At 50.9% G+C, this 26,479-nt stretch overlaps 1 protein-coding gene across 6 annotated transcripts; it reads left to right on the top strand.

Annotated features, from left to right (window-relative positions):
* Positions 1-764: 764 nt before the first annotated feature.
* TLCD3B (TLC domain containing 3B) lies at positions 765-26,479 on the top strand. 6 transcript variants are annotated; one of them, XR_012583647.1, is made up of 7 exons: positions 765-1,177; positions 6,080-6,166; positions 11,717-11,927; positions 15,452-15,547; positions 24,422-24,983; positions 25,736-25,880; positions 26,026-26,479. XR_012583647.1 is itself a non-coding variant. In XM_074558082.1 (6 exons), the coding sequence occupies exons 1-5, from the start codon at positions 963-965 to the stop codon at positions 24,692-24,694; spliced, it is 882 nt and encodes a 293-aa protein (XP_074414183.1). In that variant the 5' UTR covers positions 765-962; the 3' UTR covers positions 24,695-24,715; positions 26,138-26,479. The 6 variants fall into 6 exon arrangements, 4 of the variants coding, with proteins under 4 accessions (XP_074414183.1, XP_074414181.1, XP_074414184.1 ...); XR_012583646.1 differs by having other exon boundaries at positions 25,736-26,479; XM_074558082.1 differs by lacking the exon at positions 25,736-25,880 and having other exon boundaries at positions 24,422-24,715; positions 26,138-26,479.

Here is a 26,479-nt window from a genome sequence, read left to right as displayed (position 1 = left end):
CAGCCCCCCCAAGCCGCGCCTCGCCCATTCCCGGTGTCCCCGCGGTGCCCGTGGCCCCGCCCCTAATCCCCTAAACCCCGCCCCCTCTATGCATTCCCGTTATCCTTGCCTGTATCCCTTAGCCCCGCCCCTAATCCCCTTAACCCCGCCCCCACCAAGCCCCGCCCCGCCCATTCCCGGTGTCCCCGCGGTACCCATTGGCCCCGCCCCTAATCCCCTAAACCCCGCCCCGCCCATTCCCGGTGTCCCCGCCGTGCCCATTGGCCCCGCCCCCTCCGGCCATAACCCCAAGCCCCGCCCCCTCCATGCATTTCCGTTATCCTTGCCTGTGTCCCTTAGCCCCGCCCCTAATCCCCCAAACCCCGCCCCCACCAAGCCCCGCCCCGCCCATTCCCGTTGTCCCCGCGGTGCCCGTGGCCCCGCCCCTAATCCCCTAAACCCCGCCCCCCAAGCGCCGCCACGCCCATTCCCTGTGTCCCCGCGGTGCCCGTGGCCCCGCCCCTAATCCCCTAAACCCCGCCCCCTCCCTTCATTCCCGTTATCCTTCCCGGTGTCCCCTTAGCCCCGCCCCTAATCCCCTTAACCCCGCCCCACCAAGCCCCGCCCCGCCCATTCCCGGTGTCCCCGCGGTGCCCGTGGCCCCGCCCCTAATCCCCTAAACCCCGCCCCCTCTATGCATTCCCGTTATCCTTGCCTGTGTCCCTTAGCCCCGCCCCTAATCCCCTTAACCCCGCCCCCACCAAGCCCCGCCCCGCCCATTCCCGGTGTCCCCGCGGTGCCCATTGGCCCCGCCCCCTCCGGCCATGCCCGCTGTCCCCGCTGTCCCCGCGCTGTCCCCTCCGTCCCCGGCGCTGTCCCCGCGCTGTCCCCGCGCTGTCCCCGCGCTGTCCCCTCGCTGTCCCCAGCCCGCCCATCCCCCCTGAACAAGCCCCGCCCCCCCGGCAGGCCCCGCCCGCCCGGCCATGCCCGGCGCCGCGGTGTCGCCGGGGCCGCTGTCGCCGCTGTCGCCGCCGTCGCCGCTGTCGCCGCCGGGGCCGGGGTCGTCGCCGGGGCTGGCGGCGGGGCTGCTCTGCGTGCCGGGGCTCGTCTTCTTCCCGGGGCTCTTCGTGCTGGCCCGCCGCGGCCTGGCCGCCATCGCCGGCTGTCCCCAGAGCCGCGCCACCGTGCTGGCCGCCAGGTGACACCGCGGGGACAATGGGGACAGCGGGGATAATGGGGACAGGGATGGGGACAGGGGACAGCGGGGGGACAATGGGGACAGCGGGGGGACAATGGGGACAATGGGGGTGGGGACAGGGATGGGGACAGGGGACAGCCAAGGGGGACAATGGGGACAGCGGGGATGGGGACAGGGATGGGGACAGCGCGGGGACAATGGGGACAGCGGGGATAATGGGGACAGGGATGGGGACAGGGGACAGCCAGGGGGACAATGGGGACAATGGGAATGGGGACAGGGGACAGCCAGGGGGACAGCGGGGATGGGGACAGGGATGGGGACAGGGGACAGCCAGGGGGACAGTGGGGACAATGGGGGTGGGGACAGGGATGGGGACAGGGGACAGCCAAGGGGGGACAATGGGGATGGGGACAGGGGACAGCGGGGGGACAATGAGGACAATGGGCATGGGGACAGGGGACAGCCAGGGGGACAATGGGGATGGGGACAGGGACAGGGATGGGGACACGGTGATGGCCGCCGGGTGACCCCAAGAGGACAAGGAGTGGACAATGGGGATGGGGACAGGGATGGGGACACGGTGCTGGCCGCCAGGTGACACCGCGGGGACAATGGGGACAATGGGCATGGGGACAGGGGACAGCCAGGGGGACAATGAGGATGGGGACAGGGATGGGGACACGGTGATGGCCGCCGGGTGACCCCAAGAGGACAAGGAGGGGACAAGGAGGGGGAGGGGACAGGGATGGGGACATGGAGGGGACAGGGAGGGGACAGGGACAGGGATGGAGGGGACAGGGCTGGGGACACTGCAGGGACCGGGATGGCTGGCACTGGGACAGGGATGGGGACAGTGAGAGGACACTGCAGGGACTGGACTGGGGACACTGTGGGGACAAGGAGGGGGAGGGGACAGGGATGGGGACAAGGGACAGGGAGGGGGATGGGGACAAGGAGGGGACAGGGCTGGGGACACTGCAGGGACGGGGATGGGTGGCACTGGGACAGGGATGGGTGGCACTGGGACAGGGAGGGGACAGGGATGGGTGGCACTGGGACAGGGCTGGGTGGCACTGGGACAGGGAGGGGACAGGGCTGGGGACACTGCAGGGACTGGGATGGGGACACTGCGGGGACAAGGAGGGGACAGGAAAGGGACAGGGCTGGGGACACTGCAGGGACCGGGATGGGGACAGGGAGGGACAGGGAGGTGGCACTGTGAGGGTGACAGGGACAGGGCTGGGGACAAGGAAGGGACAGGATGGGGACACTGCAGGGACCGGGGATGGGTGGCACCGGGCCAGGGAGGGGACACTGCAGGGACAGGGATGGGGACATGGAGGGGACAGGAGGTGACACTGTGAGGGTGACAGGGACAGGGAGGGGACACTGCAGGGACAGGGATGGGACAGAGAGGGGACATGGATGGGGACAGGGATGGGACAGGGATGGGACATGGAGGGGACAGGGATGGGACATGGAGGGGACAGAGAGGGGACAGGGAGGGGACAGGGAGGGGACAGGGAGGGACAGGGATGGGGGGACATGGAGGGGACAGGGAGAGGACAGGGAGGGACAGGGAGGGGACAGGGGACAGAGAGGGGACATGGAGGGGACATGGAGGGGACAGAGAGGGGACAGGGAGGGGACACTGCAGGGACAGGGATGGGGACAAGGAGGGGACAGGGATGGGGACAGGGAGGGGACAGGGAGGGGACACTGCAGGGACATGGAGGGGACAGAGAGGGGACAGGGATGGGGACAAGGAGGGGACATGGAGGGGACAGGGAGGGGACAGAGAGGGGACAGGGAGGGGACATGGAGGGGACAGAGAGGGGACAGGGATGGGACAGGGATGGGACATGGAGGGGACATGGAGGGGACATGGAGGGGACATGGAGGGGACACTGCAGGGACAGAGAGGGGACAGGGAGGGGACAGGGAGGGGACAGGGAGGGGACAGAGAGGGGACAGCGATGGGGACATGGAGGGGACAGGGAGGGGACAGGGAGGGGACATGGAGGGGACATGGAGGGGACAGGGCCACATCCAGGCCGGTGCTGTCCCAGCCAGGGGGGGATCAGGGACAGGGACAGTGACAAGGCCAGGCCGGGGGGGGTTGGTGACAATCCGGGCTTGGGGACAATCCGGGTTTGGGGACAATCCGGGATTGGTGACACTGCAGGGGGGGATTGGGGACAATCCGGAGGGATCAGGGACAGGACAGGGACAATCCGAGGGGGGGTTGGGGACACTTGGTGACAATCCGGGGGGGGCAGGGCGGGATTAGCCGGTGACACGGGGACACGGCTCAGGGACGTCAGCGCCGGCCCAGCCCCCAGCGTGTCACCAACGTGCCACCAACATGTCACCCGTGTCACCAACGTGTCACCCGTGTCACCAGCGTGTCACCCGTGTCACCAGTGTCACCTGTGTGTCACCCGTGTGCAGTCAGTGTCACCCATGTGTCACCTGTGTCCCGCTGTGTCACTCTACATCCCTGATGTCCCCCTGTCCCCATTGTCCCCATTGTCCCCATGTGTCACCTTTGTGTCCCCAATGTCCCCCAGTGTCCCCCAATGTCCCCCAATGTCCCCCAGTGTCCCCAATGTCCCCTGATGTCCCAAGGCTGCTGTCCTTGGTGCTGATGTCCCCTGTGTCACCCTGTGTGTCACCCCTGTGTGTCACCCCTGTGTGTCACCCTGTGTGTCACCCCTGTGTCACCCTGTGTGTCACCCCTGTGTGTCACCCCTGTGTGTCACCCTGTGTGTCACCCCTGTGTCACCCTGTGTGTCACCCCTGTGTGTCACCCCTGTGTCACCCCTGTGTGTCACCCTGTGTGTCACCCCTGTGTGTCACCCTGTGTGTCACCCCTGTGTCACCCTGTGTGTCACCCTGTGTGTCACCCCTGTGTGTCACCCCTGTGTGTCACCCTGTGTGTCACCCTGTGTCACCCTGTGTCACCCTGTGTGTCACCCTGTGTGTCACCCCTGTGTCACCCTGTGTCACCCCTGTGTGTCACCCTGTGTGTCACCCTGTGTCACCCTGTGTGTCACCCCTGTGTGTCACCCCTGTGTCACCCCTGTGTCACCCTGTGTGTCACCCTGTGTGTCACCCTGTGTGTCACCCCTGTGTCACCCCTGTGTGTCACCCTGTGTGTCACCCTGTGTCACCCTGTGTGTCACCCTGTGTGTCACCCCTGTGTGTCACCCTGTGTGTCACCCCTGTGTCACCCTGTGTGTCACCCTGTGTGTCACCCTGTGTCACCCTGTGTCACCCTGTGTCACCCCTGTGTGTCACCCTGTGTCACCCTGTGTGTCACCCCTGTGTCACCCTGTGTGTCACCCTGTGTGTCACCCTGTGTGTCACCCCTGTGTGTCACCCTGTGTCACCCTGTGTGTCACCCTGTGTGTCACCCTGTGTGTCACCCTGTGTGTCACCCCTGTGTCACCCTGTGTCACCCTGTGTCACCCTGTGTGTCACCCTGTGTCACCCTGTGTGTCACCCCTGTGTCACCCCTGTGTGTCACCCTGTGTGTCACCCCTGTGTGTCACCCCTGTGTCACCCCTGTGTGTCACCCTGTGTCACCCTGTGTGTCACCCTGTGTGTCACCCTGTGTCACCCTGTGTCACCCCTGTGTCACCCCTGTGTCACCCTGTGTGTCACCCTGTGTGTCACCCTGTGTGTCACCCTGTGTCACCCCTGTGTCACCCCTGTGTCACCCTGTGTGTCACCCTGTGTGTCACCCCTGTGTCACCCCTGTGTCACCCCTGTGTGTCACCCTGTGTGTCACCCTGTGTGTCACCCCTGTGTCACCCTGTGTCACCCTGTGTCACCCTGTGTGTCACCCTGTGTGTCACCCCTGTGTCACCCTGTGTGTCACCCTGTGTGTCACCCTGTGTCACCCCTGTGTGTCACCCCTGTGTGTCACCCCTGTGTGTCACCCTGTGTGTCACCCTGTGTCACCCTGTGTCACCCTGTGTCACCCTGTGTGTCACCCTGTGTGTCACCCTGTGTGTCACCCTGTGTCACCCTGTGTGTCACCCTGTGTGTCACCCCTGTGTCACCCTGTGTCACCCTGTGTCACCCTGTGTGTCACCCCTGTGTCACCCCTGTGTGTCACCCCTGTGTCACCCTGTGTGTCACCCCTGTGTCACCCTGTGTCACCCCTGTGTGTCACCCTGTGTGTCACCCCTGTGTGTCACCCCTGTGTGTCACCCCTGTGTCACCCTGTGTGTCACCCTGTGTGTCACCCTGTGTCACCCCTGTGTCACCCCTGTGTGTCACCCCTGTGTGTCACCCCTGTGTCACCCTGTGTCACCCTGTGTGTCACCCCTGTGTCACCCCTGTGTCACCCTGTGTGTCACCCTGTGTGTCACCCCTGTGTGTCACCCCTGTGTCACCCTGTGTCACCCTGTGTGTCACCCTGTGTCACCCTGTGTGTCACCCCTGTGTCACCCTGTGTCACCCTGTGTGTCACACTCTGTTATGTCACACCCTGTGATGTCACACCCTGTGACGTCACACTGTGATGTCACACTCTGTGTGTCACACCCTATGATGTCACACCTGTGATGTCACACTGTGACGTCACACTCTGTGGTGTCACACCCTGTGATGTCACACCCTGTGATATCACTTTGTGATGTCACACCCTGTGATGTCACACCCTGTGACGTCACCCTGTGACGTCACACCCTATGATGTCACACATGTGACGTCACACTGTGATGTCACACTGTGATGTCACCCTGTGATGTCACACCCTATGATGTCACACTGTGATGTCACACCCCGAGATGTCACACCCTGTGGTGTCACACCCTGTGATGTCACACTGTGATGTCACTGTGATGTCACACTGTGATGTCACACCCTGTGACGTCACTCTGTCCCCAGGTTGGTCTCCTCTGTCCAGGCCGTCATGGCCTCCACGGCCGGGCTGATCATCGCCAGCTCCTGCCAGGGCAACGTCATCGACGACAGGTGAGGGACACCTGGGACACACCTGGGGACACACCTGGGACACACCTGGGGGGACAGGAACACACCTGGGGACACACCCAGATCCATAGGACACACCTGGGACACACCTGGGGACACACCTGGGACACACCCAGATCCATGGGACACACCTGGGGACACACCTGGGGACACACCTGGGACACACCTGGGGACAGCTGCGACACACCCAGATCCATGGGGACACACCTGGGGACACCTTGGGACATCTTCAGATACACCTGGGGACACACCTGGGGACATTGGGGACACCTGGGGACATTGGGGACACACCCAGATCCATGGGGACACACCTGGGACACACCTGGGACGCACCTGGGACACACCCAGATCCATGGGACACACCTGGGACACCTGGGGACATCTTCAGATATACCTGGGGACACACCTGGGACACACCCGGATCCATGGGACACACCTGGGACACACCTGGGGAGACCTGGGGACACCTGGGGGGACACCTGGGCACACCTGGGCACACCCAGACCATGGGGACACACCTGGGTTACATTGGGTGACATTTGTGCACACCTGGGCTCACCTGGGGCACATATTGGAGATACCTGGGGACACCTGGGGACACCTTCAGATCCATGGGACACACCTGGGACACATCTGGGGGGACAGGGACACACCTGGGATACGTTAGGTGATATTTGGGCACACCTGGGGGTACCTGAGACACATATTGGAGATACCTGGACACACCTGGGCACACCTGGGGACACTATAGGACACCTGGGACACATTTTGGGCACTCTGGGATACACCTGGGGCACACCTGGGCACACCTGGGGGTACCTGGGACACACCCAGATCCATGGGGACGCACCTGGGGGGGACAGGGACACACCTGGGTTACATTGGGGGACACCTTCAGATCCATGGGACACACCTGGGGACACCTGGGACACACCTGGGTTACATTGGGTGACATTTGGGCACACCTGGGCACAGCTGGGGACACACCTGGGCACAGCTGGGCACACTGGGCACACCTGGGAGTATCCGGGACACACCTGGGCACACCTGGGGACACTTGAGAGATACCTGGGCACACCTGGGTTACGTTAGGTGACATTTGGGCACACCTGGGCACACCTGGGCACACCTGGGGACACTTGAGAGATACCTGGGCACACCTGGGATACATTGGGTGACATTTGGGCACACCTGGGACACATTTTGGGCACTCTGGGATACACCTGGGCACACCTGGGATACACCTGAGATACACCTGGGAGTATCCAGGACACACCTGGGCACACCTGGGCACATTTAGAGCACACCTGGGCACACCTGGGGACACTTGAGAGATACCTGGGCACACCTGGGTTACATTGGGTGACATTTGGGCACACCTGGGGGTACCTGGGCACATTTGGAACACACCCGGGCACACCTGGGCACACCTGGGCACATTATAGGACACCTGGGACACATTTTGGGCACTCTGGGATACACCTGGGGACACCTGGGCACACCTGGGGGTACCTGGGACACACCCAGATCCATGGGGACACACCTGGGCACACCTGGGCACATTCAGAGCACACCTGGGGACATTTAGAGCACAGCTGGGAGTATCTGGGACACACCTGGGCACACTTGAGAGATAGCTGGGCACACCTGGGTCACGTTAGGTGACATTTGGGCACACCTGGTCACACCTGGGACACACCTGGGGGTACCTGGGCACACCTGGGACACATTTTGGGCACTCTGGGGCACACCTGGGCACACCTGGGATACACCTGAGATACACCTGGGAGTATTGGGGACACACCTGGGCACACCAGGAATACACCTGGGCACACCTGGGCATACATGGGGCACACCTGGGCACACCTGGGATACATTGGGTGACATTTGGGCACACCTGGGCACACCTGGGGCACACCTGGGCACACCTGGGACTGACTCACCTGTCCCTCACTGTGCCCAATTCAGGGAATTTTTAACTGAATTTCGCTGATTTTTGGGCCCAATTCAGCGAATTTTGGGGTAAAATCTTCGGGATTTTTTTGTGATTTTTTTGGGTTTTTTTGTGTCTCACCTGTCCCTCACTGTGCCAAATTCAGTGAATTTTGGGGTAAAATCTTTGGGATTTTTTGGGTTTTTTTGTCCCTCACCTGTCCCTCACTGTGCCCAATTCAGGGAATTTTTAAGGGAATTTCGCTGAATTTTAGGGTAAAATTTTCGGGATTTTTTTGCAATTTTTTGGGGTTGTTTTGTCTCTCACCTGTCCCTCACTGTGCCAAATTCAGGGAAATTTTCAGTGAATTTCGCTGATTTTTGGGGTAAAATCTTTGCTATTTTTTGTGCTTTTTTTGGGGTTGTTTTGTCCCTCACCTGTCCCTCACCTGTGATCAATTCAGGGAATTTTTAAGCGAATTTCGCTGATTTTTGGGGTCAAATTTTCGGGATTTTTTTGCAATTTTTTAGGGTTTTTTTGTGTCTCACCTGTCCCTCACCTGTGATCAATTCAGGGGATTTTTTCGTGAATTTCGCTGATTTTTGGGCCCAATTCAGTGAATTTTGGGGTAAAATCTTCGGGATTTTTTTGCAATTTTTTGGGGTTTTTTTGTCCCTCACCTGTCCCTCACCTGTGCCCAATTCAGGGAATTTTGGGGTGAAATCTTCAGGATTTTTTGTGATTTTTTGGGGTTTTTTTTGTGCCTCACCTGTCCTGTGTCACCTGTCCCTCACTGTGCCCAATTTTGCTGCTTTTTTGGGCCAATTCAGCGAATTTTGGGGTAAAATCTTCGAGATTTTTTTGGGTTTTTTTGTGTCTCACCTGTCCCTCACTGTGCCCAATTCAGGGAATTTTTAAGGGAATTTCGCTGATTTTTGGGGTAAAATCTTTGGGATTTTTTTGCAATTTTTGGGGGTTTTTTTGTGTCTCACCTGTCCCTCACTGTGCCCAATTCAGGGAATTTTGGGGTAAAATCCTCAGGATTTTGGGGATTTTTTGGTGATTTTTTGAGGATTTTCAGAGAATTTTTTGGGGTTTTGGTGTCTCTCACTGTGACCAATTCAGTGAATTTTTAAGTGAATTTTTGAGGCCAATTCAGGGAATTTTGGGGTGAAATCTTCGGGATTTTTTAGGTTTTTTTGCGTCTCACCTGTGACCAATTCAGGGAATTTTTCAGTGAATTTCGCTGATTTTTGGGGTAAAATCTTTGGGATTTTTTTGCAGTTTTTTGGGGTTTTTTTGTCCCTCCCCTGTCCCTCACTGTGCCCAATTCAGGGAATTTTGGGGTGAAATCTTTGGGATTTTTGGGGTTTTTTTGTGTCTCACCTGTGATCAATTCAGGGAATTTTTAAGCGAATTTCGCTGATTTTTGGGGTAAAACCTTTGGGATTTTTTTTGCGATTTTTTGGGATTTTTTGTCCCTCACCTGTCCCTCACCTGTCCTGTGTCACCTGTCCCTCACTGTGATCAATTCAGGGAATTTTTCTGTGAATTTTGCTGCTTTTTGGGGCCAACTCAGCGAATTTTGGGGTAAAATTTTCTGGATTTTTTGCAATTTTTTGGGATTTTTTGGGATTTTTTGTCCCTCACCTGTCTTGTGTCACCTGTCCCTCACCTATGCCCAATTCAATGAATTTTTAGGCCAATTTTGCTGATTTTTGGGCCAAATTCAGGGATTTTTGGGGTAAAATCTTCGGGATTTTTTTGGCAATTTTTTGGGGTTTTTTTTGTGTCTCACCTGTCCCTCACTGTGCCCAATTCAGTGAATTTTGGGGTGAAATCTTCGGGATTTTTTTGTGATTTTTTTGGGGTTTTTTTGTCCCTCACCTGTCCCTCACTGTGCCCAATTCAGGGCATTTTTCAGTGAATTTCGCTGATTTTTGGGGTGAAATCTTTGGGAATTTTTTGCGATTTTTTGGGGTTTTTTGGAGTTTTTTGTCCCTCACCTGTCCTGTGTCACCTGTCCCTCACTGTGCCAAATTCAGGGAATTTTGGGGTGAAATCTTTGGGTTTTTTTGGGGTTTTTTGCGGGTTTTTGGGTTTTTTTGTCCCTCACCTGTCCTGTGTCACCTGTGCCCAATTCAATGAATTTTTAGGCCAATTTTGCTGATTTTTGGGCCAAATTCAGGGATTTTTGGAGTGAAATCTTCGGGATTTTTTGCAATTTTTGGGATTTTTTTGTCCCTCACCTGTCCAATCTCACCTGTCCCTCACTGTGCCCAATTCAGTGAATTTTTAAGTGAATTTTTGAGGCCAATTCAGCGAATTTTGTGGTAAAATCTTCGGGATTTTTTGCGACTTTTTGGGATTTTTTGTGTCTCACCTGTCCTGTCCTGTCCCACCTGTCCCTCACTGTGCCCAATACAGGGGATTTTTTCGTGAATTTTGCTGATTTTTGGGGCCAACTCAGTGAATTTTGGGGTAAAATCTTCGGGATTTTTTGCAATTTTTTGTCATTTTTTGGGATTTTTTGTGTCTCCCCTGTCCCTCCCCTGTCCCTCACTGTGCCCAATTCAATGAATTTTTCAGTGAATTTCGCTGATTTTTGGGGCCAATTTGGATTTTTTGTCCTTCGCCTGTCCCTCACTGTGCCCAATTCAGCGAATTTTTAAGGGAATTTCGCTGATTTTTGGGTAAAACCTTCGGGATTTTTTTTCAATGTTTGGGGGTTTTTTTGTCCCTCACCTGTCCCTCACTGTGTCCAATTCAGCGAATTTTGAAGCGAATTTCGTTGATTTTTGGGGTAAAATCTTCGGGATTTTTTGGGGTTTTTTTGTGTCTCACCTGTCCCTCACCTGTGATCAATTCAGGGAATTTTTCAGTGAATTTCGCTGATTTTTGGGGTAAAATTTTCGGGATTTTTTTTCAATTTTTTGGGGTTTTTTTGTGTCTCACCTGTCCCTCACTGTGCCCAATACAGGGAATTTTTCAGTGAATTTCGCTGATTTTTGGGGTAAAATCTTTGGGATTTTTTTGCAATTTTTTGTGATTTTTTGGGATTTTTTGTCCCTCACCTGTCCTGTGTCACCTGTCCCTCACTGTGCCCAATTCAGGGAATTTTGGGGTAAAATCTTCAGGATTTTTTGGGGTTTTTTTTGTGTCTCACCTGTCCCTCACTGTGCCAAATTTCACTGATTTTTGGGGCCAATTCGGTGAATTTTGGGGTAAAATCTTCGGGATTTTTTTGCGATTTTTTGGGGTTTTTTTTGTCTCACCTGTCCCTCACCTGTTAACAATTCAGGGAATTTTGAGGCGAATTTCGCTCATTTTTGGGGCCAATTCAGCGAATTTTGGGGTAAAATCTTCGGGATTTTTTGTGATTTTTTTGGGGTTTTTTGTGTTTTTTTGCCCCTCACCTGTCCTGTGTCACCTGTCCCTCACCTGTGATCAATTCAGGGAATTTTTCAGTGAATTTCGCTCATTTTTGGGGCCAACTCAGCAAATTTTGGGGTAAAACCTTCGGGATTTTTTGCAATTTTTTGGTTTTTTTTGTGTTTTTTTGTCCCTCACCTGTCCTGTCCCATCCCACCTGTCCCCAGGCACTGGCTGGCCTGGGCGTACCCGTCCTTCGCCGTGCCCTACTTCGTGTACGACGTCTATGCCATGTACCTGTGCCACCTGAGCCGCGCCCAGGTCAAAGGTCACGGCGCCCCGGCCCCGCCCCGCGCCGCCGCCGCCTTCCTGCGCCAGGAGCTGCTGATGGTGCTGCACCACCTGGCCATGGTGCTGGTCTGCTTCCCCGTGGCCACCGTGAGTGCGTGGGGGCACGGCTGGCACAGCTGGGCACAGCTGGGCACACCTGGGCACGGGTGGGCACAAAAACCCCGGGAAATTTGGGTGAAATTTGGGTGAAAAATGGGAATTTGGGGTGGAAAGTGGGGATTTGGAGCTACCTGGGCACACCTGGGGGGATTTGCCATAGACCTGGGCACAGCTGGCACAGCTGGGCATGGATGGGAGGGGAGGGATGCAAAAAACCCCGTGAAATTTGGGTGAAATTTGGGTGAAAAATGGGATTTTGGGGTTACCTGGGCACACCTGGCCATGGTGCTGGTCTGCTTCCCCGTGGCCACCGTGAGTGGTGGGCATGGCTGGGCACACCTGGGCACACCTGGGCACAGCTGGGCACGGGTGGGAGGGGATAAAGGGAAAAAACCCCGTGAAATTTGGGTGAAATTTGGGTGAGAAATGGGGAATTTGGGGTGAAAAATGGGAATTTGGGGTTACCTGGGCACAGCTGGGCACGGGTGGGAGGGGATGGGCACAAAAAACCGCGTGAAATTTGGGTGAAATTTGGGGATTTTGGGGTGAAAAATGGGGATTTGGGGCTACCTGGGCACACCTGGGGGGATTTGCCATAGACCTGGGCACATCCGGGCACACCTGGGCACAGCTGGGCACACCTGGGCACAGCTGGGCACAGATGGGCACGGGTGGGAGGGGATGGATAAAAAAAACCCCGGGAAATTTGGGTGAAAAATGGGGATTTTGGGGTTACCTGGGCACACCTGGCCATGGTGCTGGTCTGCTTCCCCGTGGCCACCGTGAGTGCGTGGGGGGCACAGCTGGGCACAGCTGGGCACACCTGGGCACGGGTGGGCGCAAAAAACCCCGTGAAATTTGGGTGAAAAATGGGGATTTTGGGGTGAAAAATGGGGATTTGGGGCTACCTGGGCACACCTGGGGGGATTTGGCATAGACCTGGGCACACCTGGGCACACCTGGGCATGGGTGGGAGGCGATGGACACAAAAAACTCCGTGAAATTTGGGTGAAATTTGGGTGGAAAATGGGAATTTGGGGTGAAAAATGGGAATTTGGGCTACCTGGGCACAGCTGGGCACACCTGGGCACACCTGGGCACGGATGGGAGGGGATAAAGGAAAAAAACCCCGTGAAATTTGGGTGAAAAATGAGGATTTTGGGGTGAAAAATGGGGATTTGGGGTTACCTGGGCACACCTGGCCATGGTGCTGGTCTGCTTCCCCGTGGCCACCGTGAGTGCGTGGGGGCACGGCTGGCACACCTGGGCACACCTGGGCACAGCTGGGCACACCTGGGCACACCTGGGAGGGATAAAGGAAAAAAAACCCCGTGAAATTTGGGTGGAAAATGGGGATTTTGGGGTGAAAAATGGGGATTTGGGGTGAAAAATGGGGAATTTAGGGTGAGAAATGGGGATTTGGGGATACCTGGGCACACCTGGGCACACCTGGGCACAGCTGGGCATGGATGGGAGGGGGTGGACACAAAAAACTCCGTGAAATTTGGGTAAAAAATGAGGATTTGGGGGTGAAAAATGGGATTTTGGGGTTACCTGGGCACGGAAAAAGGGGCGAAAATTGGGGGGAAATTGGAGAAGATTGGGAGAAAATTTGTGAGAAAATTGGGGAAAAATTGGGAGAAAATTCAGGGAAAATTGTGGGGAAATTTGGGAGAAAATTTTGGGGAAAATCGGTGAAAATTGGGGGAAAGTTGAGGAGGAACTTTGGGGAAAATTGAGAAAAAAATGGGAGAAAATTTGAGCAAATTGGGGGAAAATTGGGGGGAAAAATGGGGGAAAATGGTGAAAATTGGGGGGAAATTGGGGATTTGGGGACACTTTGGAACCTTGGGGACCCAGGGTGACATTTGGGGACATTTGGGGACATTTTTGGGGTGTTGGGGACACCTTGGGGACATTTGAGACTTTGGGGACACTTTGGGACACCTTGGGGACCTTGGGTGACATTTGGGGACACTTTGGGGACATTTGGGGGTTTGGGGAAAATTTGGGGACCCTGGGGACACCTTGGGGACATTGGGGGGTGTTTGGGACAATTTTGGGGTGTTGGGGACACCTTGGTGACATCGGGTGGCATTTGGGGACGCTCTGGGGCTTTGTGGACACTTGGGGGTGTTGGGGACACACTTTGGGCACCCTGGGTGACATTTGGGGATTTGGGGACTTTTGGGGACACCCTGGGGACACTTTGGGGGGTTTGGGGACACTTTGGTGACATCTGGGGACACCTTGGGGCAATTGGTGACATCTTGGGGACCTTGGATGACATTTGGGGACACTTTGGGGACATTTGGGGTTTGGGGACAATTTTGGGGTGTTGGGGACATTTTTTGGGATCTGGGGTGACATTTGAGACTTTGGGGACACTTTGGGGACATTTTTGGGGGACCCTGAGTGACCTTTGGGCTCCCTGGGGACACCTTGGGGACACCTTGGTGACATCTGGGGACCCTGGGGATGCTCTGGGGATGGTTGGGGACACTTTGGGGACACTTTTGAGGGGTTGGGACATTTTTGGGGACCGTGGGTGACATTTGGGGACATTTGGGGGGTTTGGGGACATTTTTGGGGTGTTGGGGACACCTTGGTGACATCGGGTGACATCTGGGGACACCTTGGGGACCCTGGGTGACCTTTGGGGACACTTTTGAGGGTTGGGGACATTTTTGGGACCGTGGGTGACATTTGGGGGGTTTGGGGACACCTTGGGGACACTGGGGGGTGTTTGGGGACATTTTTGGGGTGTTGGGGACACCTTGGTGACACCGAGTGACATTTGGGGACACCTTGGGGACATTTTTGGGGTGCTGGGGACATTTTGGGGACCCTGGGTGACATTTGGGGGGTTTGGGGACACTTTGGGGACCCTTGGTGACATTGGGTGACATTTGGGACACTTTGGGGACATTTTTGGGGTGTTTGGGACATTTTGGGGACCCTGGGTGACATTTGGGGACACCCTGGGGACACTTTTGGGGGGTTTGGGGACACTTTGGGGACATTTGGGGATTTGGGGACACCTTGGGGACATCGGGTGACGTTTGGGGACACTTTTGAGGGGTTGGGGACATTTTTGGGGACCATGGGTGACATTTGGGGGTTTGGGGACAACTTGGGGACCCTTGGGTGACATTTGGGGGGCGTTGGGGACACCTTGGTGACATCTGGGACACCTTGGGGACATTTTTTGGGATCTGGGGTGACATTTGAGACTTTTGGGGACACTTGGGGGACATCGGGTGACATTTGGGGACACTTTTGGGACACTTTTGGGGCGTTGGGGACACTTGGGGGACATTGGGTGACACCTGGGGACACTTTGGGGGGCCTGGGGACATTTGGAGACATTTGGGGGTTTGGGACAATTTTGGGGTGTTGGGGACACCTTGGTGACATTTGGGGACCCTGGGGACGCTCTGGGGGTTTGGGGCCACTTTTGGGTGTCGCCATTTTGGTGACGTCACTTCCGGTGACGTCACTTCCGCCCGCAGCTGTGGCGCCAGGGCAAGGGCGATTTCTTCCTGGGCTGTCTCCTCATGGCCGAGCTGAGCACGCCCTTCGTGTGCCTGGGCAAGGTCCTCATCCTGGTGAGGTGGCCCCAAAATGTCCCCAAATGTCCCCAAATGTCCCCAAAATGTCCCCAAATGCAAAAAACCCCGAAAAAATCCCATTAAAAACGGCCAGAAAATGGGAAAATCCCATAAAAATCCATTAAAAACCCTAAAAATCCCACCAAAATCCAACCCAAAATCCACCTGGGCAAGGTCCTCATCCTGGTGAGTGGCCCCAAATGTCCCCAAGTGTCCTCAAGTGTCCCCAAATGCAAAAAACCCCGAAAAAATCCCATTAAAAACGGCCAAAAATGGGAAAATCCCATAAAAAACCCTAAAAATTCCATTAAAATCCCATAAAAATCCCAAAATCCGTCCCAAAAAAACCCCAAAAAATCCCCATTAAAAACGGCCAAAAAATGGAAAATCCCATAAAAATCCCATCAAAATCCCATAAAAAACCCTAAAAATCCCATAAAAATTTACCCAAAATCCCATAAAAATCCCATCAAAATCCCAAAATCCATCCAGGCCAGGTCCCCAAATGTCCCCAAATGCAAAAATCCCTGAAAAAATCCCATTAAAAACGGCCAAAAAATGGGAAAATCCCATTAAAAAACCCTAAAAATTCCATTAAAAAATCCCATAAAAATCCCATAAAAATCCCACTAAAATCCCACAAAAATCCAAAATCCGCCCCAAAATCCACCTTGGTCAGGTCCCCAAATGTCCCCAAATGTCCCCAAATGCAAAAAACCCCGAAAAAATCCCATTAAAAACAGCCAAAAAAATGGGAAAATCCCATTAAAAAACCCATAAAAATCCCATAAAAATCCCATGAAAATCCCAAAATCCACCTTGGTCAGGTCCCCAAATGTCCCCAAATGCACAAAAATCCAAAAAACCCCGAAAAAATCCCATTAAAAACGGTCAAAAAATGGGAAAATCCCATAAAAAACCCGTAAAAATCCCATAAAAATCCCATTAAAATCCCATAAAAATCCCAAAATCCTCCCCAAAATCCATCCAGGCCAGGTCCCCAAATGTCCCCAAGTGTCCCCAAATGTCCCCAAATGCAAAAAACCACGAAAAAATCCCATTAAAAACGGCCAAAAATGGGAAAATCCCATTAAAATCCCATTAAAACCCAAAAAAATCCCACAAAAATCCCAAAATCCATCCAGGCCAGGTCCCCAAATGTCCCCAAGTGTCCCCAAATGCAAAAAACCCCGAAAAAATCCCATTAAAAATGGCCAAAAAATGGGAAAATCCCATAAAAAAACCTAAAAATCCCATAAAAATCCCATAAAAGTCCCATTAAAATCCCTAAAAATCCCAAAATCCTCCCCAAAATCCATCTTGGTCAGGTCCCCAAAATGTCCCCAAATGTCCCCAAATCCACAAAAATCCAAAAAACCCCCAAAAAATCCCATTAAAAACGGCCAAAAAATGGGAAAATCCCATTAAAATCCCATAAAAATCCCATAAAAATCCTATTAAAAAAACCCTAAAAATCCCATAAAAATCCCATAAAAATCCCAAAATCCGCCCCAAAAACCCCAAAAAAATCCCCATTAAAAATGGCCAAAAAATGGGAAAATCCCATAAAAATCCCATAAAAATCCCATTAAAAATCCCATTAAAATCCCAATAAAATCCCATTAAAAATCCCATAAAAATCCCATTAAAATCCCATTAAAAATCCCATTAAAAATCCCATTAAAAATCCCATTAAAATCCCATTAAAATCCCATTAAAATCCCATTAAAATCCCATTAAAATCCCATTAAAATCCCATTAAAAACCCATAAAAATCCCATAAAAATCCCATTAAAATCCCATAAAAATCCCATTAAAATCCCATAAAAATCCCATTAAAATCCCAAAATCCGCCCCAAAATCCATCCAGGCCAGGTCCCCAAATGTCCCCAAAGTGTCCCCAAATGCAAAAAACCCCGAAAAAATCCCATTAAAAATGGCCAGAAAATGGGAAAATCCCATAAAAAACCCTAAAAATCCCATAAAAATCCCATAAAAATCCCAAAATCCGCCCCAAAATCCATCTTGGTCAGGTCCCCAAATGTCCCCAAAGTGTCCCCAAATGCACAAAAATCCAAAAAACCCCGAAAAAATCCCATTAAAAACGGCCAAGAAATGGGAAAATCCCATAAAAAACCCTAAAAATCCCATCAAAATCCCATAAAAAACCCTAAAAATCCCATAAAAATCACCCAAAGTCCCATAAAAATCCATAAAAATCCCAAAATCCATCCAGGCCAGGTCCCCAAATGTCCCCAAATGCAAAAAACCCCAAAAAAATCCCATTAAAAACGGCCAAGATATGGGAAAATCCCATTAAAAACCCCATAAAAATCCCATTAAAAATCCCAAAATCCGCCCCAAAATCCACCTGGGCAAGGTCCTCATCCTGGTGAGGTGGCCCCAAAAATGTCCCCAAAATGTCCCCAAGTGTCCCCAAATGCAAAAAACCCCGAAAAAATCTCATTAAAAACGGCCAAAAAATGGGAAAATCCCATTAAAAAACCCTAAAAATCCCATTAAAATCCCATAAAAATCCCAAAATCCGCCCCAAAATCCACCCAGGCCAGGTCCCCAAATGTCCCCAAGTGTCCCCAAATGCACAAAAATCCAAAAAACCCCAAAAAAATCCCATTAAAAACGGCCAAAAAATGGGAAAATCCCATAAAAATCCCATAAAAATCCCATTAAAAATCCCATTAAAAATCCCATTAAAAATCCCATTAAAAATCCCATAAAAATCCCATTAAAAATCCCATTAAAAATCCCATTAAAAATCCCATTAAAAATCCCATTAAAAATCCCATTAAAAATCCCATAAAAATCCCATAAAAATCCCATAAAAAATCCCATAAAAATCCCATAAAAATCCCAAAATCCGCCCCAAAAAAACCCCAAAAAATCCCATTAAAAATGGCCAAAAAATGGGAAAATCCCATAAAAATCCCATTAAAAATCCCATTAAAAATCCCATAAAAATCCCATTAAAATCCCATCAAAATCCCATAAAAATCCCAAAATCCTCCCCAAAATCCATCTTGGTCAGGTCCCCAAATGTCCCCAAATGTCCCCAAATCCACAAAAATAAAAAAAACCCGAAAAAATCCCATTAAAAACGGCCAAAATATGGGAAAATCCCATTAAAAATCCCATAAAAATCCCATTAAAGAACCCCATAAAAATCCCACTAAAATCCCACAAAAATCCCAAAATCCATCCAGGCCAGGTCTCCAAATGTCCCCCAAATGTCCCCAAATGCAAAAAACCCCGAAAAAATCCCATTAAAAATGGCCAAAAAATGGGAAAATCCCATAAAAATCCCATTAAAATCCCATAAAAATCCCCCAAAATCCCATAAAAATCCCATAAAAATCCCAAAATCCAACCAGGTCAGGTCCCCAAATGTCCCCAAATGTCCCCAAAATGTCCCCAAATGCAAAAAACCCCCAAAAAATCCCATTAAAAACGGCCAAAAAATGGGAAAATCCCATAAAAATCCCATAAAAATCTCATTTAAAAACCCCATAAAAATCCCACTAAAATCCCATAAAAATCCCAAAATCCGCCCCAAAATCCACCTTGGTCAGGTCCCCAAATGTCCCCAAGTGTCCCCAAATCCACAAAAATCCAAAAAACCCCAAAAAAATCCCATTAAAAACGGCCAGAAAATGGGAAAATCCCATAAAAAACCCATTAAAATCCCATAAAAATCCCATAAAAATCCCATAAAAATCCCATAAAAATCCCATTAAAATCCCATTAAAAACCCTAAAAATCCCAAAATCCACCTTGGTCAGGTCCCCAAATGTCCCCAGGTGTCCCCAAATGTCCCCAAATCCACAAAAATCCAAAAAACCCCAAAAAATCCCATTAAAAACGGCCAAAAAATGGGAAAATCCCATAAAAATCCCATAAAAATCCCATTAAAATCCCATTAAAATCCCACTAAAATCCCACAAAAATCCCAAAATCCTCCCCAAAATCCACCCAGGCCAGGTCCCCAAATGTCCCCAAATGTCCCCAAATCCACAAAAATAAAAAAAAAACCCAAAAAAATCCCATTAAAAACGGCCAAAAAATGGGAAAATCCCATAAAAATCCCATAAAAATCCCATTAAAATCCCATAAAAATCCCATTAAAAAATCCCATAAAAATCCCATAAAAAATCCCATTAAAATCCCATAAAAATCCCAAAATCCATCCAGGTCAGGTCCCCAAATGTCCCCAAGTGTCCCCAAATCCACAAAAATCAAAAAAACCCCAAAAAAATCCCATTAAAAACGGCCAAAAAATGGGAAAATCCCATAAAAATTCCATTAAAATCTCATTAAAAACCCCATAAAAATCCCATAAAAATCCCCCAAAATCCCATTAAAAACCCCATAAAAATCCCATTAAAATCCCATAAAAATCCCATTAAAAATCTCATTAAAAATCCCATAAAAATCCCATTAAAATCCCATTAAAATCCCATTAAAAATCCCATTAAAATCCCATAAAAATCCCATTAAAATCCCATAAAAATCCCATAAAAATCCCATTAAAATCCCATAAAAATCCCATTAAAAATCCCATTAAAAATCCCATAAAAATCCCATTAAAATCCCATTAAAAATCCCATTAAAAATCCCATTAAAAATCCCATTAAAATCCCATTAAAATCCCATTAAAATCCCAAAATCCGCCCCAAAAACCCCAAAAAAATCCCATTAAAAACGGCCCAGAAATGGCCAAAAAATGAAAAAATCCCATCAGAATCCAAAAAAATAAATAAAATCCCAAAAAATCAAATGAAATCCCGAAAAATTCCCCAAAATTCCCAAAAAAATCCCAAAAAATTCAAAAAAAATCCCCAAAAAATCCCCAAAAAATTCAAAAAATTCCCCAAAAATTCCCAAAATTTTAATTTAAAAATCCCCAAAAAATCCCCCAAAATTTCATTTAAAAATCCACAAAAATTCCCAAAATTTTAATTTAAAAATCCCCAAAAATTCCCCAAAAAATTTAATTTAAAAATCCCCCAAAATTCCCAAATTGTTCCCAAAAAAAATCCCCAAAATTCCAGAAAAATCTTCCCAAATTTCCCAAAAAATCCCCCAAAAAATTTCATTTAAAAAACCCCAAAAATCCCAAATTTTTCCCCAAAATTCCCAAAAAAATTCACTCAAAATTCCCAAAGAAATTTTTAAAAAATCCCAAAAATTTCATTTAAAAATCCCAAAGAAATTCCCAAAAATTTCACCAAAAATTCCCCAAAATTTCATTCAAAAATCCCAAATTTTTCCCCAAAACTTCCCAAAAAAATCCCAAAAATGTCACCAAAAATTCCATTTTAAAATCCCCCAAAATTCCCAAATTGTTCCCAAAAAAATCCCCAAAATTCCAGAAAAATCTTCCAAAATTTCCCAAAAAAATCCCAAAAAATTCCCCCAAAAATCCCCAAAAATTTCATTTAAAAATCCCCAAAATTCCCAAGAAATCCCAAAAAAATTCCCAAAGAAATAAAAAATTCCCCAAATTTTTAATTTAAAAATCCCCAAAATTCTCAAATTGTCCCCCCAAAAAAAATCCCCAAAATTCCAGAAAAAATCCCAAAAAATTCCCCCAAATTCCAAAAACTTCCCCCAAAAAATCCCCCAAAATTTCATTTAAAAAATCCCCAAAAATCCCAAATTTTCTCCCCAAAATTCCCAAAAAATTCACCCAAAATTCCCAAAGAAATTTTTCAAAAATCCCAAAAATTTCATTTAAAAATCCCCAAAAATCCCAAAGAAATTCCCAAAAATTTCACCAAAAATTCCCCAAAATTTCATTTAAAAATTCCCCAAAAATCCCAAATTTTTCCCCAAAAATTCCCCAAAAATGTCACCAAAAATCCACAAAAATCCCCAAAAATTTCATTTAAAAATCCCCCAAAATTCCCAAATTGTTCCCAAAAAAAATCCCCAAAATTCCAGAAAAATCTTCCAAAATTTCCCAAAAAATCCCCAAAAATTCCCCCAAAAAATCCCCCAAAAAATTTCATTTAAAAAACCCCAAAAATCCCAAATTTTTCCCCAAAAATTCCCAAAAAATTCCCAAAAATGTCACCAAAAAATCCACAAAAATTCCCCAAAATTTCATTTAAAAATCCCCAAAAATCCCAAATTGTTCCCAAAAAAAATCCCCAAAATTCCAGAAAAATCTTCCAAAATTTCCCAAAAAATCCTAAAAAATTCCCCCAAGAAATCCCCCAAAAATTTCATTTAAAAAACCCCAAAAATCCCAAATTTTTCCCCAAAAAATTCCCAAAAAATTCCTCAAAAATGTCACCAAAAATTCCCCAAAAATTCCCAAAAAATTTCATTAAAAATCCCCCAAAATTCCCAAATTGTTCCCAAAAAAAAATCCCCAAAATTCCAGAAAAATCTTCCCAAATTTCCCAAAAAAATCCAAAAAAATTCCCCCAAAAAATCCCAAAAAAATTCATTTAAAAATCCCTAAAATTCCCAAAATATCCCCAAAAAATCCCCAATAAAATTTTTAAAATCCTCAAAAATTCCCCAAAATTTCATTTTTAAAAATCCCAAATTTTCTGCCCAAAATTCCTCAAAAAATTCACCCAAAATTCCCAAAGAAATTTTTAAAAATCTCAAAAATTTCATTTAAAAATCCAAAAAAAATTCCCAAAAATTTCACCAAAAATTCCCCAAAATTTCATTTAAAAAACCCCAAAAATCCCAAATTTTTCCCCAAAAATTCCCATAAAAATCCCAAAAAAACCCAAAATGCCCCAAAATCCAAAAATCCTGAAAATTCTCCCAAAATTTCACAGAAAATTCCCAAAAATCCCAAAAATCCCCAAAAAATCCCAAAAATTTCACCAAAAATCCCCAAAATTTCATTTTAAAAACCCCAAAAATCCCAAATTTTCCCCAAAAATCCCAAATTTCCCCCCCAAAATTCCCCAAATTTCCTCCCCAAATTGTCCCAAATCCTCCCCAAACCCCTCCGGGCTCCTCAGCTCCCACCGGGGCCTCTCCAGAAGGTCCCAAAGTGTCCTCGGGGTCTTCTCCAAACCCCCCTGAGATGTTTCCACCACCAATTCCCGCCCTTCCCCTCCCCCCAGAAGAACCGTTCTGGTGTCCCCTTGTGCCCCAACCCCTGGAGACTCCAGAACCACATCAGGATCCCTTCCAGAGCGTCCCCTCGAACCCCCCTGAGATGTTTCCACCACCAATTCCCCCCCTTCCCCTCCCCCCAGAAAAACCTTTGAGGTCTCCATGGGTTTGTGACCCCCCAGAGACCCCATAATGACATCGGGATCCCATTTCCCACGCCTCCGTTGTCTTCTCCAAACCCTCCTGAGATGTTTCCACCACCAATTCCTGCCCTTCCCCTCCCCCCAGAAGAACCGTTCTGGTGTCCTTTTGTGCTCCAACCCCTGGAGACTCCAGAACTGCATCTGGATCCCTTCTAGAAGGTCCCCATGGTTCTCCACAAACCCCCCTGAGATGTTTCCACCACAAATTCCCACCCTTCCCCTCAGTCCAGAAGAACCTTTGAGGTCTCCATGGATTTGTGACCCCCCAGAGACTCCATATCTGCATCTGGATCTGTTCCAGAGTTCTTCTCCAAACCCCCCTGAGATGTTTCCACCACAAATTTCTCCCCTTCCCTTCAACCCAGAAGAACCGTTCTGGTGTCTCCTTGTCCTCCAACCCCTGGAGACTCCAGAACCACGTCTGGATCCCTTCTGGAGCGTCCCCTCAAACCCCCCTGAGATGTTTCCACCACCAATTCCCGCCCTTCCCCTCCCCCCAGAAGAACTTTTGAGGTCTCCATGGATTCCTCACCCCCCAGAGACTCCATAACTGCATCTGGATCCCTTCTACAGTGTCCCCTCGAACCCCCCTGAGATGTGGCCACCACGAATTCCCACCCTTCCCCTCACCCCAGAAGAACTTTTGAGGTCTCCATGGATTCCTTACACCCCAGAGACTCCATAACTGCACCTGGATCCCTTCTAGAAGGTCCCCATGGTTCTCCACAAACCCCCCTGAGGTGTTTCCACCACAAATTCCCACCCTTCTCCTGAGCTCAGAAGAACTTTTGAGGTCTCCATGGATTCCTTACACCCCAGAGACTCCATAACTGCACCTGGATCTGTTCCAGAGTTCTTCTCCAAACCCCCCTGAGATATTTCCACCACCAATTCCCGGCCTTCCCCTCCCCCCAGAAGAACGGTTCTGGTGTCTCCTTCTCCCCCAACCCCTGGAGACTCCATAACGACATCGGGATCTCATTTCCCACCCCTCCCTTGTCTTCTCCAAACCCTCCTGAGATGTTTCCACCACAAATTCCCACCCTTCCCCTCCCCCCAGAAGAACCATTCCAGTGTCCGTTTGTCCCCCAACCCCTGGAGACTCCAGAACTGCATCTGGATCCTTTCCACAGTGTCCCCATTGTTCTCCTCAAACCCCCCTGAGATGTTTCCACCACCAATTCCCCCCCTTTCCCTCACCCCAGAAGAACTTTTGAGGTCTCCATGGGTTCCCCACACCCCAGAGACTCCATAACTGCACCTGGATCCCTTCTAGAGTGTCCCCTCGAACCCTGCTGAGATGTTTCCACCACCAATTCCCACCCTTCCCCTCCCCCCAGAAGAACTTTTGAGGTGTCCATGGATTCCTCACCCCCCAGAGACCCCATAACCGCATCTGGATCTGTTCCAGAGTGTCCTCATTGTTCTCCACAAACCCCCCTGAGATGTGGCCACCACCAATTCCCGCCCTTCCCCTCCCCCTAGAAGAACCATTCCAGCGCCCATTTGTCCCCCCCGCCCCACAGCCCCCACCCCACCTGACATTGTCCGTCTGTCCGTCCCGCAGTTCCGGCGGCAGCACACGCTCCTGCACAAGCTGAACGCGCTGGCGCTGCTCCTGACCTTCCTGGGCTGCCGCGTGCTGCTCTTCCCGTACCTGTACTGGCGCTACGGCCGCCAGCGGGGGCTGGCGCTGCCCCGCGTGCCCGCGGCGCTGCCCCCCGGCTACAACGCCGCCGCCGCCGCCCTGGCCGCGCCCCAGCTCTACTGGTTCGGCCTCATCTGCCGCGGCACCTGGCGCCTCTTCCGGCCCGCGGGGGCGCAGCCGCGGCCGCCCTGAGGGGACAACCTGGGGACAATCCTGGGAGAACCTGGGGACAATCCTGGGAGAACCTGGGAAGACCTGGGAGGACCTCAGGACAATTCTGGGAGAGCCTGGGAGGACCTGGGAGAACCTCAGGACAATGCTGGGAGAAGTTTTGGGGTCTCCATGGGTTCCTCACACCGCAAAGACCCCATAATGACATCAGGAGCTGTTCCACAGTGTCCCCATGGTTCTCCACAAACCCCCCTGAGATGTGGCCACCAAAAATTCCTCCCCTTCCTATCAGCCCAGAAGAACTTCTGAGGTGTCCATGGGTTTGGGACCCCCCAGAGACTCCATAACTGCATCTGAGAACCTGGGAGAACCTGGGGAGAATCCTGGGAGAACCTGGGAGAACCTGGGAGAACCTGGGAGGACCTGGGAGAACCTGGGAGAACCTGGGAAAACCTGGGGACAATCCTGGGAGAACCTGGGAGAGCCTGGGAGAACCTGGGAGATCCTGGGAGAACCTGGGAGAGCCTGGGAGAGCCTGGGAGAGCCTGGGAGAGCCTCAGGACAATTCTGGGAGGACCTGGGAGAACCTGGGAGAACCTGGGAGAACCTCAGGACAATTCTGGGAGAACCTGGGAGGACCTGGGGACCATCCTGGGAGAACCTGGGAGAGCCTCAGGACAATCCTGGGGAGAACCTGGGAGAACCTGGGAGAGCCTGGGAGAACCTGGGAGGACCTGGGAGGACCTGGGAGAACCTGGGGAGAACCTGGGAGAACCTGGGGAGAACCTGGGAGAGCCTGGGGAGAACCTGGGAGAACCTGGGAGAGCCTGGGAGAACCTGGGAGGACCTGGGAGGACCTGGGAGAACCTGGGGAGAACCTGGGAGAACCTCAGGACAATGCTGGGAGAAGTTTTGGGGTCTCCATGGGTTCCTCACACCCCAGAGACCCCATAATGACATCAGGAGCTGTTCCAGAGTGTCCCCATGGTTCTCCACAAACCCCCCTGAGATGTGGCCACCATAAATTCCTCCCTTCCCTGACATCCCACAGAAGGTTTTGAGGTGTCCATGGGTTCCTCACACCCCAGAGACTCCATAACTGCATCTGGATCCCTTCCAGAGTGTCCCCATTGTTCTCCACAAACCCCCCTGAGATGTGGCCACCAAAAATTCCTCCCCTTCCCCTCAGCCCAGAAGAACTTTTGAGGTCTCCATGGGTTTGGGACCCCCCAGAGACCCCACAATGACATCAGGAGCTGTTCCAGAGTGTCCCCATGGTTCTCCACAAACCCTCCTGAGATGTGACCACCACAAATTTCCCGTGTCCTTGACATCCCACAGAAGCTTTTGAGGTGTCCATGGGTTCCTCACCCCCCAGAGACTCCATAACTGCATCTGAGAACCTGGGGAGAACCTGGGAGAACCTGGGAGAACCTGGGAGGACCTGGGAGGACCTGGGAGGACCTGGGGACAATCCTGGGAGAGCCTGAGGACAATGCTGGGAGAAGTTTTGGGGTCTCCGTGGGTTTGTCACACCCCAGAGACCCCAGAACCACGTCAAGATTCCTTCCAGAAGGCCCCACATTGGCTCCTCCGAACCCCCCTGAGATGTGGCCACCACAAATTTCCCGTGTCCTTGACATCCTACCAGAACTTTTGAGGTGTCCATGGGTTCCTCACCCCCCAGAGACCCCATAACTGCATCTGGATCCCTTCCAGAGTGTCCCCATGGTTCTCCTCAAACCCCCCGGAGATGTGGCCACCAAAAATTTCTCCTCTTCCCCTCACCCTAGAAGAACTTTTGAG

Source organism: Zonotrichia albicollis, chromosome 24 (assembly GCF_047830755.1).
Source record: "Zonotrichia albicollis isolate bZonAlb1 chromosome 24, bZonAlb1.hap1, whole genome shotgun sequence".
Classification (NCBI taxonomy): Eukaryota; Metazoa; Chordata; class Aves; order Passeriformes; family Passerellidae; genus Zonotrichia; species Zonotrichia albicollis.
The sequence above is the reverse complement of the archived record's forward strand: the minus strand, read 5'-3'. Positions and strand labels throughout refer to the sequence as shown.

Excerpts from the sequence above, each read along its gene's own strand:
- TLCD3B (XM_074558082.1), top strand. The coding sequence starts at position 963 with ATGCCCGGCGCCGCGGTGTCGCCGGGGCCGCTGTCGCCGCTGTCGCCG. Across the intron at positions 1,178-6,079 it reads GCCACCGTGCTGGCCGCCAG|GTTGGTCTCCTCTGTCCAGG; the intron begins GTGACACCGCGG and ends CTCTGTCCCCAG. Across the intron at positions 11,928-15,451 it reads TCTGCTTCCCCGTGGCCACC|CTGTGGCGCCAGGGCAAGGG; the intron begins GTGAGTGCGTGG and ends TTCCGCCCGCAG.